This window comes from Hakea prostrata, chromosome 2, assembly GCF_041222555.1.
Source record: "Hakea prostrata isolate BN-2017 chromosome 2, UWA_Hpros_2, whole genome shotgun sequence".
NCBI lineage: Eukaryota > Viridiplantae > Streptophyta > Magnoliopsida > Proteales > Proteaceae > Hakea > Hakea prostrata.
Genome location: NC_142601.1, coordinates 21,472,960 through 21,487,115, shown reverse-complemented (window position 1 = coordinate 21,487,115; position 14,156 = coordinate 21,472,960). Strand labels below are relative to the sequence as shown.

Genomic DNA, 14,156 nt, shown 5'->3' with positions numbered 1-14,156 from the left:
CGACATGGCAACATATCGCGTGTATCGCCGACATTTTGTACCATGCTAATATGTGACAAAATTATATTTCTTTTTTTTTGGTAATTGTTACAAAATTATACTAGAGAGACTAATATTTGTAAAAAGAGGAAAAGTAAACTTTTTGGTGAAAATGGGGAAAAGTAATGGCACGTTGGAAAATCTCAGAATTTGAGCACGGGAGTTGCTGTGATCTATGTTGCATGCCAGCTGTTCTAGTCTACTTTTTGCTCTACTTTTTGCTTTATTCAGTCTCTTTCTTTTTTTGGTAAACTTGCTTTATTCAGTCTTGCAACAGCTTTATTTGTTCTTTAATGTCTGAGTCCAAAACCACTGTAGTCTGCCTCTTCTTCTTTCAGTTTAACATTTGAAATCAGAATAATATCTAGCACTTAATCAATTTTCATACGATGGCTGCAACTCATCAGCTACAGGCGTCCTCTTCTGGTTCCAGTTATGAAGTATTCTTGAGCTTCCACGGCAAAGATGTTCGTACGAGTTTTGCTGACCATCTTTACCATGCTTTAGTGGGGGCTGGAATTCGAACTTTCAGGGATGATGAAGAACTGAGGAAGGGAGAAGAGATTGGACCTGATTTACTAGCTGCAATCCAGCAGTCAATAATCTCAATTCCCATATTCTCGATGAATTATGGTTCCAGCAAATGGTGCCTCAATGAGCTAAACGAAATACGTGAATGTAAAAGAACAAGGAAACAGATTGTTTTGCCCATTTTCTACAGAGTTGAACCAACAGATGTGCGAAATCAGACTGGCAGTTACGCAAAGGCGTTTGATGAGGAGCACCCAAAGCACTTCGACCAGAGAATCGTGCAAAAATGGCGAGATGTTCTACAAGAGATTGGAAAATTGGCTGGATGGCATTTCAAGGAAGAAACGTAAGTTCAACAGTTTCGTTTCGTTCCAGTTAATGTGTTATGTCTCTCCATTAAAAGTCATAATAAAATCTGAACTACTAAAACTTGCATAATGTAATGTACATAAATTCTTTATCTTTAATCTGGAAGGCTTTTTCATATTCAGTATTTCTTTTTATTCCTAATCTAGATTATTCATCATATTTAGTATTTATGATTTTCTTTTTTGAATTATACAGGCATGAAGGGAAGTTACTAAAAGAAGTTGTTAAACTAGTCTCGAGTAGGTTGAACAAGAGACTCATGCATCTTTCTAACAAGCTAGTTGGAATTGAAAGCCATATAGAAAAAATGTTGGAACTACTAGATATTGAATCTAAGGTCACAAAAATTGTAGGGATCCATGGACTTGGTGGCATTGGCAAAACAACGATTGCTAGGGCTGTTTGCAACGAACTCCTTGCTAGATTTGAAGAATATGCATTTGTTGAAAACGTTCGAGAGGATGCTAGAAAGTTTGGGATTCATTATCTACAAAACAAACTTATCACAGCTATACTAAAGGATGGAAGTTCAAATGTTGTTGATGTGGATGCTGGGATCAAAGTGATCCAACATAGATTATGCAAAAAGAGAGTTCTTGTTGTTCTTGATGATGTGGATCAAGATATTCAAGCAGAGTCTTTGATTGGGGATGGTGAATGGTTTGCCATTGGAACTAGGATTATTATCACCAGCAGAAATGAGGATATTTTAACTGCTAGAAAAGCACATGAGATCTATAAGCCCGACTTAATGGATTTAGATGATTCTCTTGAACTTTTTAGCCATTATGCATTTAAAGGGAATCAGCCTCAAGAAGATTATTTGGTTGTTTCTAAAGAAATAGTAAAAACTACTGGAGGACTTCCCTTGGCTCTTAGAATTATAGGTTCAAGTTTATTTGCAAAGAAGACACCATTCTGGGAAAGCATGTTAAAGAAGTTGCAGAAAGTTCCCAATAATGATGTCATGAAATCTTTGAAGATAAGTTACAATGACTTAGAAGATACGGAACAACAAATGTTTCTGGATACTGCTTGTTTTTTCATTGGGATGAAAAAAGAGATTGTGTGTCATATATGGGAAGGGTGTGAATTTTACCCTCAAGTGGGTCTTGATGTTCTTCATGCAAAGTCATTGATAACGATTAATGAAGATGGTGAGCTAAGGATGCATGATGTGCTTAGAGATCTTGGAAGGGATATTGTTCGTCAAGAGAGTAAAAAACCAGAGGAACGTAGTCGAATATGGTCTGAAGATGATGTTTTGGATATACTTTTCAAACAAAAGGTAGGTACTGGATGCACATATTGTTATTTTTGTGTCAACTTTGTGAATTTGATATATGGACTTATTTTTCTTGGGATATTAGAAGTTTCTAATTTTGGCATTGATTAAAGTCATATATTTTGTAGGGTACAAGTGATTGTGTAGGACTCACTATTGACTTTAAGAAAAGCAATATTGGCTCCAAGAGTAAATCTAGGAGCGGATGTTTGATGAGTTCGGGACTTGATGCAATGACTGAACTAAGATTACTCCAACTAGATCATGCACAAATCTTGGGCAACTGCATCAATTCTTTTTCAGAATTGAGGTGGCTTAGTTGGAAAGGATGCCCTAAACAATATGCACTAACCAACTTTTGTCCAGAAAAATTGGTCGTCCTTGATCTATCAAACAGTGCCATCACAGAAAACTGGATGGGTTGGGACTATATCAAGGTTTGGAAGTCTGATCTCTCTCTTCTTTTTGATTTCTTAGTTTTCAACATGTTTTAGAAAACAAATCTCAATAACTTTCTTATGATTATTTTGCAGATGGCAATGAATCTGAAAGTCCTAAAATTGGAGGCATGTAAGTACTTATGCAGTACTCCGGACCTTTCAGAAAATCGACTTTTAGAGGTATTGAGTTTCAAATATTGTGATCAATTGGTTGGGATTGACGCTTCCATTGGTTGCCTCAAGAACTTGGTCACATTAGATTTGAGGAAGTGCTGGGGGCTAGTGGGTTTCCCTACTCAAATTGGTTTTCTCATCTCCTTGGTCACATTACATGTGGCTGGCTGCCATAGAGTGGTGGAATTCCCAATTGAAATTTGTCAGTTAACTTCTCTCAAAACACTCAATATACATTGGCTCCACTCTTTGGTCCATTTCAACTTGGAACGGATGACTTCCTTGACAGAACTTGAATTAGTTGGCTGCCATTTACTTAAAGAAATCTCAAGTCTTCCTCCATATTTGACATGCGTTAGAATTAAGCATTGCGACTTACTTTGGAGTATTCCATCTCTTCCCTCAGGTTTGACCATCATTGAATTTCTCAATTGCGATTCACTTCCGAGTATCCCAATTCTGCCCTCAGGTTTGACCAGCCTAAGTGTCCGTTGCTGCAATTTAGTTCGGAGTATCCTTCTTCCCTCAAGTTTGACCACCCTATTGGTTAGTGATTGCAGTTCATTGGTAGAGCTAGTAAGTGGATCAGGAAGTGGGTTGAGAAATTTAAAGACATTAAAGGTTGATGTTTGTGGAAGTCTGGAAGAAATTGGAAGTGTTGATGAAAAATTGGAGTCCTTGGAGGAGTGCAAAATTTCCTATTGCGATTCATTTAAGCAATTACCAAAACTGAGGTGCTCTAAAAATCTACGGAGGTTATCTCTACTTAATCTAGGCGCCATGTCCCATTTTGAAGGCGATGGAATGGATTCTCTTGAGATGGTATATATCCAGAGTTGCAGCTCATTGAAAAAGATACCATACCTGAGTGATTCGAAAGGGCTAAGGGAACTATCTATATATTACTGCCCGGAATTAACAGAAATTGTGTGCCTTGAGGGCTATGCATCCTTACAAAAGCTAATCATTTGGGGCATATCATTGACAACATTATCATATGATATCTCAACCCTGAAGAACCTGAGAGAATTAGAGATAGTGGCGTGTGCGAAGTTATCTGAAATTCCAGGCCTTTTTGGATTGGAGTCTTTGCAAAAACTGAAGATAAAAAGATGCCACAATCTAGCCAAGCTTGATAGTGTTGATGGATTGGAGGCATTATGCTCTTTGGAAATTATTGAATGCTACTCCTTGGAAAGATTACCAGATCTTTCGAACTTAATAAACTTGAAGTCTCGAATAGTTTATGGATGCAAGAACCTACAATAGAATTCACAAGATTGAGAGATTGAAGACCTTAGAGCATCAGGAAATTGGAAATTGCAGATTACTTCAAGGTGAAGTATGGACTTTGTTTGATAAATGCTATATGTATTATTTGTAGATTGATAATCTTGTAGGCTCTGTTTATTTCAATGTAGGGGAAAAAAAGAAAAAAGAAACTTCAGCGACAAAAAACGAGATGGGTAACAATTCTAGTTCATGCTCATCTTAGACTGAATGGGAGAATTAGAATATTGCATGTCACTCTTTAGTTACTTGATTTCTTTGTTATATTATAGCACTGATCATATATATTGTGTGTGTTGTTTAGACTGAAAATTACATGTTTTGACCTCCCATTATTTAGATACATGGTGATTGATAAATTTGTGCAGGCTATACATGGAGCAGGTAGTAAAGATGGACCAGTTCCTTTGTGGTTTTCTCCAATCTCTCCATCTAGTGCTGCTGATTCATGACTCAAATGGAAATCAATTGAGGTAAGTTAGTTGAAACCTGCCATGAACAAGATAAATTGTTTCTACTGACTTCTACGTAAATTCCCTAGAAAATTTTATCCTTTCCTAGTGTATTTATACTTTGCTCTTGGCATTTATTGAGGTACCACATCTCTATTCCAAACACACTTCGGGGTCATTATTGTCTTGAATGAAATTCTGAATAAGCAGACGATCACTTCTTTTGTCAGCTAGAACATTTTGCCCATTCTTATTTCAAACATTAGAGCCCCAAATTCAAACCTTGATATAGCCTTTTTTTTTCTTTGCGGCACCAAAAAAGAATCAAATAAGCTATGTTTCAAAAATTAGACCATGCATTAGGCCTCCAAAGGGGCTTCTGGCGTATCTTCCCAGTTTTATTGAATGGAATTTGGACCAAGAAATCTTAAGCAGAAAATTGTGAAGTTTTCTTGAACAGAAATGTTTCCCAAGTCTCTAATGCCTGTGGTTTAGAGTAGTATTTATAAAACTGCAAACAAAAAGAGGGAGGAACTCTCCACATTTGAAACGAGGTGTTGTCTCACTTATGTTAGAAGAGAAAATAATGGGGGAATAAAATAAAAGCTGAATAGATTCCAGAGATCCTATCCTAGTAAGAATAATATTTTTAGTGAGCATGAATGAACACTATGCTTGGTGATCAATGGAATAGGTGGAGCTGGTACAGGCAGATATGAATCCCATGCTACTGTTCTGTTGTTTCTGAGGATTATGCACTCAGTGATAATATATATTCCTTTGGGTGAGGCTTGTGTCACCATATCACTTGCCTCTGCTGTGCTCCTATCTAAGTACTCAATGACCCACAAATAGTATGATAAATAACCCTACACTACTACAGTGGATCTTTATTCATACCATGAGTTTATGACTAAGATCTCAATGGTATCTTAAGATTAGTTATAGTTATATACTGTTGAAGAAGTGGTTCCTTAATTTGCTCAAGTTTCCATTCTTACTACTTTTAGTTGAAAACACCTTAAGCTATGCGAGTGTTAGATGTCTCATATGGATTTACATTTTCAAGTTTCCAAATAGTAAGAATAATTAAAGGTAAGCTCATTGTCTGTTATGTGGCCCCTGCATCAGCACTGGGGGTCTGAACAGGGGCATCAACATATGCAGATTTTTTCTATTTCACAAGAGCAGGATGGTAATTTCATATGTTGCTATATGCTACATCAAGACATAGGGCCACACCAACCAGGTAGAGTTCTTTTTCCCAGTAAGTATGTTAAAAAATCCAAATAGATAAGGATCTTTTATTGTTGTTAGTGTAATTACCTCCCAACTCCAAGGCCTTTGAGAGTTGAAGGAAGGGTGAGTGATACTGAGAATATGGCCAAATTGTTGGGTCAGCATATTCTCTTGATTTTGATTTGAGTTGAAGATCCTTTTTGAGTCCTTCCTTCCTACATGCTAGTACTCTTTGGTTCAACTAGCTAGTATGTAAATTCTGCTCAACTTAAGCTATATGGGTAGAATAATCTTTTTCTTATGTTTCAGTTGTGAGAGTTTAAGTCAGTTTCTATTTTCCTACTTTAAAACAGGACTTCTTATGTAAGGTTATAAACAGCAGCCCCCACCTGGCAGATTAGATTAGAGATCAGACTTGGATAAATGAAAATAAACTTCTTTTTGAGCATGCACTTTGTGTGTGTTTACTTTGGTTTTGTCATTAGTTTGAAACTCTTTTAAGTATTAGGAATTCTGACTTTGTCAATTAGTTTGAATTAAGATCAAAACCTTAGGAAGGTTTTAGGTGAAATCAAGCCTACACAGCTGTGAGGCTGTGACTAGTCAAAGATCAGAGTTTTACCTTCATTCTCTATCTAAATTTTCCATCCTCAAGGCTCCATTCAGGTAATTCTTCAATAAACATTCCCCAGATGGTCCTGCTTCTTTCCCCCCCCCCCCCCCCCCAAATTTTATCATATGAAATTCATTTGGATGTGAGTGTGCCATGAACATGGCTGTGCTTGCACTTTGTGAATATGGTTGTTGTTGATTTTAGTTTCTTGTTATTATGGGATGATGTGCCAAACAGGGTTCTGGCAAAATACTTCCATAGAGAAGAGAAGAAAATAAAAAAATAAAACGAAAGAAGATTTTGCTTGTTATAACAGGAAAACACTCATTGGAAAGGACTCACAGCTTTCTTTTATTCTATTGCAAGAGCAAACATTTTGCACGGCACACAATGAAATGATTCCAGGTTTATTCTTTTGTAAATCCAGGACCATTTGATCAAATTGTAATTGGAGGCTATGCAAATCCTTAACACCAATTTTTTTACACACATCTTCAACATAATTGGCAGAAATATGCTGTTTTTAGTTAGTAGTTTTGCCTCAACCTTTTAACCTTGAAACCCTTGTTTGGATTTTGTCCTTCAATATTGCATCTGGTTTTGCATGATGGATGAGCTATACCCTGTTATGTTAAAAGACGATTTGATGTGATTGTGTTTCTTCAGAAAATAACATTGTGTCATTCTTAATTTTGCAAATAGAAATTATAAAATTTCTTTTTCTTTTTCTTTTGGGTGAATAATAAAGTTTACTATAAATAAGAGAAATGGAAGATACAGGGGACAGGAAAATTACATATTTACAGTAACATGCTTGATACAGAAAATGATGATAATAGGTAGACACACTGTGATTCTTTAGTGTAGGGGATCTATTAGACGAATCCTTGGAAACCCTTAAAATAATTCCAACTACTTTACTGCAATATCCTACATGAAGGTGGAACTTTGAAGGAAGTTGGGGCAGGACAAATGGCTTGCACATGTATTAGTAGTTTGCATTGTATGTTTCTGAACAGAAATGAGCTCTAAGCCAAGTTTTGGATATATGTATTTACTGTTAACTTGTGTTGCTTGAGTTTACAAATGGTATTTAAGTGCAGGTCAAATGTAGTGTTGGCATATGTTTTTACTGAGGGAATGGAGATTGTAATCAATAGATGATTCTAAGTGAGTAAATGTTTTGTTATGATTATGTAGAAAGCATAATCTCTATTTAGTGTTATTGATGTTGCCATGCATGCTCTACCATATATTCGTGATTGGTTTTAACTTCCAAAATTACCCTAGAGTGTAAGTCATTAGAACTGATGTGGAGGTTGTTTCTCCTTTATGAGAAAATTTTGCAAATAATTGCAGATTCGAAATAGGTTACATACATATTTAGCTTGAAATTTCAAACAAATACTCTAGTATAAGCTAGAATTAACATGACTTCTATTCAGTTGGATAAGCTATAATTTCTTTGTTCTTTTACAAATTTCCTTGTGATGATAATTGGTTCGTTTATTTCAAACAGGAAAAGTAACAATGAGAACTTTTCTGATTCAATATTTGAAATACAAAAAGTCTCCAAGTCATCTTGTTGTTGATGAAGCTGCAAATGGTGACAACTGTGTTTGCATGAAGACTACTAGAACAGAAATGCTCCAGTGGGGATAGAGTTTTTATCAAGGCAATCCCCCTTTTCAAAATTGGGATGACATATGAGTTGTACAAGGGAAGAAGCAAAACAATGTGAGAAGCCAAAGATGTGAGTGAATAAGGTTGTGCAAGCTAATCATGGGGTACATCTCAGGGACTTTTTGCATGGTTCTTAATAAGTGTATTTTTACTGTTGCTAATGTAAATTAATTAGTAGCGTTTTTTCTTGGCTAAACAATATATTTTATGTAATTATATCAACCTATTTCATGATTGAGATTAAAATATTAGTTATCAAGAATTTTTTTTTAATAAAAAAGTTATTGGGATTGTGATGTACACTAGCTTGTTTTTCTTATTCGAGTCTAGATTGTCTCCCCTCGACAGCTTTCAACCATAGACTATTGGGGGCCATAGGATACCGTTGATGGGTCCTACTTTAAAATTTTTTTTTTTTTTAGTTGTAGGCCTCATGTATTTGTAGTTATAAAGCCATCGGAAAGCACTCTGTGAGAGGAGATGATCAACACTCTTATTGTTCTAATCGAGCTCTAGTCTTGCGCAACATGTTTGGCAGAATTTGCAGTCGTTAAATTGAGATGCCGGTCGAGATTTGGATTGAGATCTCGGTCAAGATTTTAATCTCGATCGCTTGTTTTTCAATGGTCTAGATCAGAAATCTCGACGAAGATCTTGATCCGATCCAACGATTGCACTTTTGGGGCTAAACAATGGATTGAAGCAAAATCGTTGTTATTCTGCAAAAGCAAGACTCTCCACCAAAAACCTCCGCCTCCCAATTCTTTGCTTTCATCTATTTTTCTTCAGTCGGATGATGTTGGTGCTTCAGTTGTTCCCACGCCTTCTCCTCTCAACTTCTTCTTCTCTTTTTTTTTTCAAGTCGCTTTTCTCTGCTTCCACTCCATCTCACTGTAGAAGACAAGACCTTATCCACGGAACCGGATGATTAAACAAATCACCCAAATGAACAAAATAAACCAAGGATCTTGTGCAATATAAATTGAAAGACAATCACAAAGCAAATAAACAACAAACCACCACAAGAATGAAAAAGAAATGCAAACAACACACAAGAATTTTACGTGGTTCACTAACCCGAAATATTCGAGATTAGCTACATCCACGGGGAGGGATTTCACTATTTTAATCTTCAAAATAGTACAAGATTTGAGTGTGATACAATGTTACCTCAACCGGTCACATAACCTCTCAAAGCTCCTTAGAATACCCTTCCACCTTAAGCTCTTGAAGAAAACCCTTCAATCCAAGCTCAAGCTTCAATGGAGTTGCAATGGAGAAGAACACAAGAGAGAAGAAACACTTTTCTTGCAAAACCACAAGAAGAAGAAGACCCCCTAAAAGCTAATCCCGTTTTTGGACAAAACCCACTTTAGAAGTCCCTAGAAACTCACTTTTTCTCTCTCCATTTACCTCTCTCAAGGCTCTCTTAATGATACCAAACACCTACCCATGTTTAACACTAAGTGGGACCGACCAAATTCAAAATTTGAATTTAAACAAAGATAAAGTGATTTTAATCACTAAACCCAACAATCTCCACCTTGATGGAAATCACTTACTTGTCGAATCATGCTTCTAAAAACCAAGAGAAGATAGACTCCAATTCAACTTCTCTCCTTGGACAACCTTGGTAAGCATATCCGCCACATTCTCATTTGTTCCAACTTTTAACAATTAGATCCTTTCGTCTTCAATGACTTCTCGAATGTAATGATATTGTACCAATATATGCTTTGTCCTCTTGTGATGTACCGGATTCTTGGCCAAGTAAATTGCACTCATATTATCACAAAACAAATGCATACCTTTTGACTCAATGCCAATCTCACCCATCAAACCTTGAAGCCACACCGCTTCTTTACAAGCTTCGGTTGCCGCCATGTATTCCGCTTCGGTAGTTGATAATGCCACCGTCGCTTGAAGCTTAGACATCCAACTTATTGGACCATTTCCATACTTGAAAACATACCCCATTGTAGATCGCCCCTTATCACGATCATCACAATAACTAGCATCCACATAGCCTTGAATTTGCTCTCCACCTTTGCTAAATGTGATAGAGTAGTCACTTGTGCCTCTCAAATATCTAAGCACCCATTTTGCCGCCTCCCAATGCTTCTTTCCGGGATTTGCCATAAATCTACTCAACACACCAACCGCATGAGCAATATCCGGCCTAGTGCACACCATTAGAAACATCAAGCTCCCAACTAAACTTGCATAAGGGTATCTTGACATCTTGATCTTTTCATCTTCCATATTTGGGCTATCATCGGAAGATAATTTGAAATGTGATCCCAATGGAGTTGAAACCGCCTTTTCTTTACACTTGCCAAACTTTTCAAGAATTTCCTTCACAAAAGACTTTTGTGAAAGTGATAAAGTCTCATTCATTCTATCTCTTTGAATCTCAACTCCAAGAATTTGTTGGGCTTGACCAAGATCTTTCATTTCAAACCTCTTGTTCAAACATCCTTTGAGCTCTTCAATTTTAGCTTTATCCTTGGACACCAAGAGCATGTCATCCACATATAAAACTAAAATCACATATGATCCATCATCAAAGAATTTAATGTATAAACAATGATCATATTCACTTCTTTTGTAACCAAGACTTAAAATAAAGGAGTCAAAAGTTTTGTACCATTGTCTTGAAGCTTGTTTAAGTCCATATAAGGACTTCCTCAACTTGCACACGAGCTTCCCTTTGCCTTTCTCAACAAATCATTCCGGTTGCCTCATGTACACCTCTTCAAGAAGATCACCATGTAAAAACGCTGTTTTTACATCCATTTGTTCAAGCTCCAAGTCATGTATAGCAACAAGTCCAAGCACCAATCTAATAGTCACCAACTTCACAACCGGGGAAAAGACTTCAAAGAAATCTATACCTTCTTTTTGTGCAAAGCCTTGGGCAACAAGCCTTGTCCTATACCTTTCCACCTTGCCATCCACCCCTCTCTTGAGTTTGTACACCCATTTACAACCAATGGCTTTTCTTCCCTTTGGCAAATCCACCAAATCCCATGTCTTGTTCTTTTGAAGTGCTTGAAACTCTTCATTCATTGCATCCTTCCAATGCTTTGCATCATCCGCATTGATGGCATCAAGAAATGTACTTGGTTCTTCATTTAAAGCCACCAAAGCTCTAAGAGTATTTGGATCAACACAATCCTTGTACCTTTCAGGCAAACGAGTTTGTCTTGTTGGCCTTCCTCCCAAAGGTACCACAATTTCTTCTTCAACACCAACCGGTGTTTCTTCTTGAATTTCTCCTTGTACATCTTGATTATCAAAATCTATAACATCTTCATCATGAGCATCCTCATTTGAAGAACTTGTAGGTTGCATATGAAATTCATGGGTATCCTCAACAATTGATTTTTCTTCATCACATTTCTTTTCCACCCCCTTAATCAACATAGAGGATTCATCAAAATGTACATCACGACTTATGATGATCTTATGGGTACTTGGATCCCATAACCGATACCCCTTCACATTCTTAGCATATCCTACAAAAATGCACTTCTTGGATTTTGGATCAAGTTTGCTCCTTTGACAACTTGGAATCAAAGCATATGCATCACATCCAAAAATTTTCAAATCCGAATAATCACAAGGAGTTCCATGCCATACCTCATTTGGAGTCTTTCCACCCAAAGTCATTGAAGGAGACCTATTTACAAGATAGCATGCCGTCAACACCTCTTCGGCCCACAATTCTTTCTCCAAGTTTGCATTGCTAAGCATAGCCCGAACCCTCTCCATCAATGTTCTATTCATGCGTTCCGCCACTCCATTTTGTTGTGGAGTATGCACAACCGTATGATGCCATACAATTCCTACTTCCTTGCAAAAATTACCAAATTCATTCTTTGCATATTCCATTCCATTATCCGTCCTCAAAACTTTGATGCTCCTACCGATTGTTTTCTCCACCTCAACCTTGAAGTTCTTGAATGCCATTAACACATCACTCTTTGACTTGAGGATTGTCACCTATACTTTCCTTGAAAAATCATCAATGAAAGTAACAAAGTATTGAGCACCACCATAAGACATATCCGGTGATGGACCCCAAACATCCGAGTAAATATAATCAACAATCCCTTTACTTGTGTGCATACCCGCTTTAAAAGCCCTTCTATGATGCTTCCCATAGACACAATGCTCACAAAATTCTTTCTCTAAAAAATTCAGATTTGGGATAAGTTTCTTTTCCATCAAAATTTTTATACCTTTTTCACTCATGTGCCCAAGTCTTCGATGCCACAACCTAAGAGGAACATCTCCTTTGTCAACCGCCACAGTTGCAACATCATCAACAATGGAACTACCCAATAACTTGTACAAGAGACCAACCCGGATTCCCTTCATGATAACAAGAGCACCTCTTGAAACTTTGAGTACTCCATCTCCTCCAGAAAATTTACAACCTTCCTTCTCCAAAGTAGATAAAGAAATCAAACATTTTGTCATATCCGGAACATGTCTAACATTTTCAAGTGTGCGAACAATACCATCAAACATCTTCAAGTGTACCGATCCAATGCCAAGTGTTCTACTAGATGAGTTATTCCCCATTTTCACCAATCCTCCTTCACATGGCTCATATGTGCTAAACCAAGATTTGTGTGGACACATATGATGTGTAGCACCGGTGTCAAGAACCCAATTTTGATGAAATTCCGAATTGCAACCCACTATCAACACTTCATCTTCGATAACACTAGATGTGGTAGCCACAACTTGATTTGCCTCCTTAGAATGTTCACCAACAATCTCTTTACCTTTCTCATTTCCCGAATTAAACCATTTTTCTTTCTTTTGAAACAATTCTTTTTAAGATGTTCACTCTCTCCACAAAACCAACAATTGTACTTGCCATCATGCCCCTTGGATTTAGAACGATGTCTTGATTTGCTTCTTGAAGAACCCTTTGAAGAATCATGACGTTCTTTGCTTCTACCCCTTATCATATTAGCTTCCGAACCCACCTCCATAGAACTTCCCAACGAAGCCTTTTTCCGGAGTTCATCGGCAAGTAATGTACTACAAACCGAATCAAAGTCAAGAGAATCCCCCTTACTACAACATAGGGTCGTTACTAAATGATCATAAGATTCCGGTAGAGTGCAAAGTAAAATCACCGCCTTGTCTTCATCCTTCATCTTTTCTTCAACACTTTCCAATTGACAAAGTATATTGTTGAACTCATTCAAATGATTAGAAATATTTTAACCATCCTTCATTCTACAAGAAAATAATTTTCTCTTCAAGAAAATTCTATTTGTGAGAGACTTTGTTTGGTAGATGCTTTCCAACTTTGACCACAAATTCGCCGCCGATTTTTCATGTGCAATATTAAACAAAACTTCATTGGACAAGCTCAACCGAATAGTAGACATGGCTTTGAGATCCATCTCTTCCCAATCATCATCTTTCATTCCCTCCGGTTTCTTTTCATTTCCCAACAATGCTTTGTGACAACCATTTTGAATCAACAAATCTTTCATCTTCATTTTCCATAATTCAAAATTTGTCTTTCCATCAAATGGCTCCACCCTAAATGTATGAGCACTCATTGTCTTCAAAATAAATGCACAAAACCTATGCTCTGATGCCAATTGTAGAAGACAAGACCTTATCCACGGAACCGGATGATCAAACAAATCACCCAAATGAACAAAATAAACCAAGGATCTTGTGCAATATAAATTGAAAGACAATCACAAAGCAAATAAACAACAAACCACCACAAGAATGAAAAAGAAATGCAAACAACACACAAGAATTTTACGTGGTTCACTAACCCGAAATATTCGAGATTAGCTACATCCACGGGGAGGGATTTCACTATTTTAATCTTCAAAATAGTACAAGATTTGAGTGTGATACAATGTTACCTCAACCGGTCACATAACCTCTCAAAGCTCCTTAGAATACCCTTCCACCTTAAGCTCTTGAAGAAAACCCTTCAATCCAAGCTCAAGCTTCAATGGAGTTGCAATGGAGAAGAACACAAGAGAGAAGAA

At 37.0% G+C, this 14,156-nt stretch overlaps 1 protein-coding gene across 3 annotated transcripts; it reads left to right on the top strand.

Moving 5' to 3' along the window:
- The first annotated feature begins 310 nt into the window (after positions 1-310).
- LOC149024041 (disease resistance protein L6-like) lies at positions 311-8,045 on the top strand. Of its 3 annotated transcripts, XR_016171599.1 has the most exons (6): positions 311-916; positions 1,135-2,227; positions 2,353-2,661; positions 2,758-4,175; positions 4,497-4,601; positions 7,952-8,045. XR_016171599.1 is itself a non-coding variant. In XM_089144422.1 (4 exons), exons 1-4 carry the CDS (start codon positions 429-431, stop codon positions 4,105-4,107), a joined length of 3,240 nt encoding a protein of 1,079 aa, XP_089000548.1. In that variant the 5' UTR covers positions 311-428; the 3' UTR covers positions 4,108-5,430. The 3 variants fall into 3 exon arrangements, 1 of the variants encoding a protein (XP_089000548.1); XR_016171598.1 differs by having other exon boundaries at positions 2,758-4,601; XM_089144422.1 differs by lacking the exon at positions 7,952-8,045 and having other exon boundaries at positions 2,758-5,430.
- Positions 8,046-14,156: the final 6,111 nt, after the last annotated feature.

Bases quoted from the DNA above. Each gene is read 5' to 3' on its own strand.
- LOC149024041 (XM_089144422.1), top strand. From the start codon at position 429: ATGGCTGCAACTCATCAGCTACAGGCGTCCTCTTCTGGTTCCAGTTAT. The intron at 2,228-2,352 runs GTAGGTACTGGA...TATATTTTGTAG, and splicing joins ATATACTTTTCAAACAAAAG to GGTACAAGTGATTGTGTAGG. The intron at 2,662-2,757 runs GTTTGGAAGTCT...ATTATTTTGCAG, and splicing joins TGGGTTGGGACTATATCAAG to ATGGCAATGAATCTGAAAGT.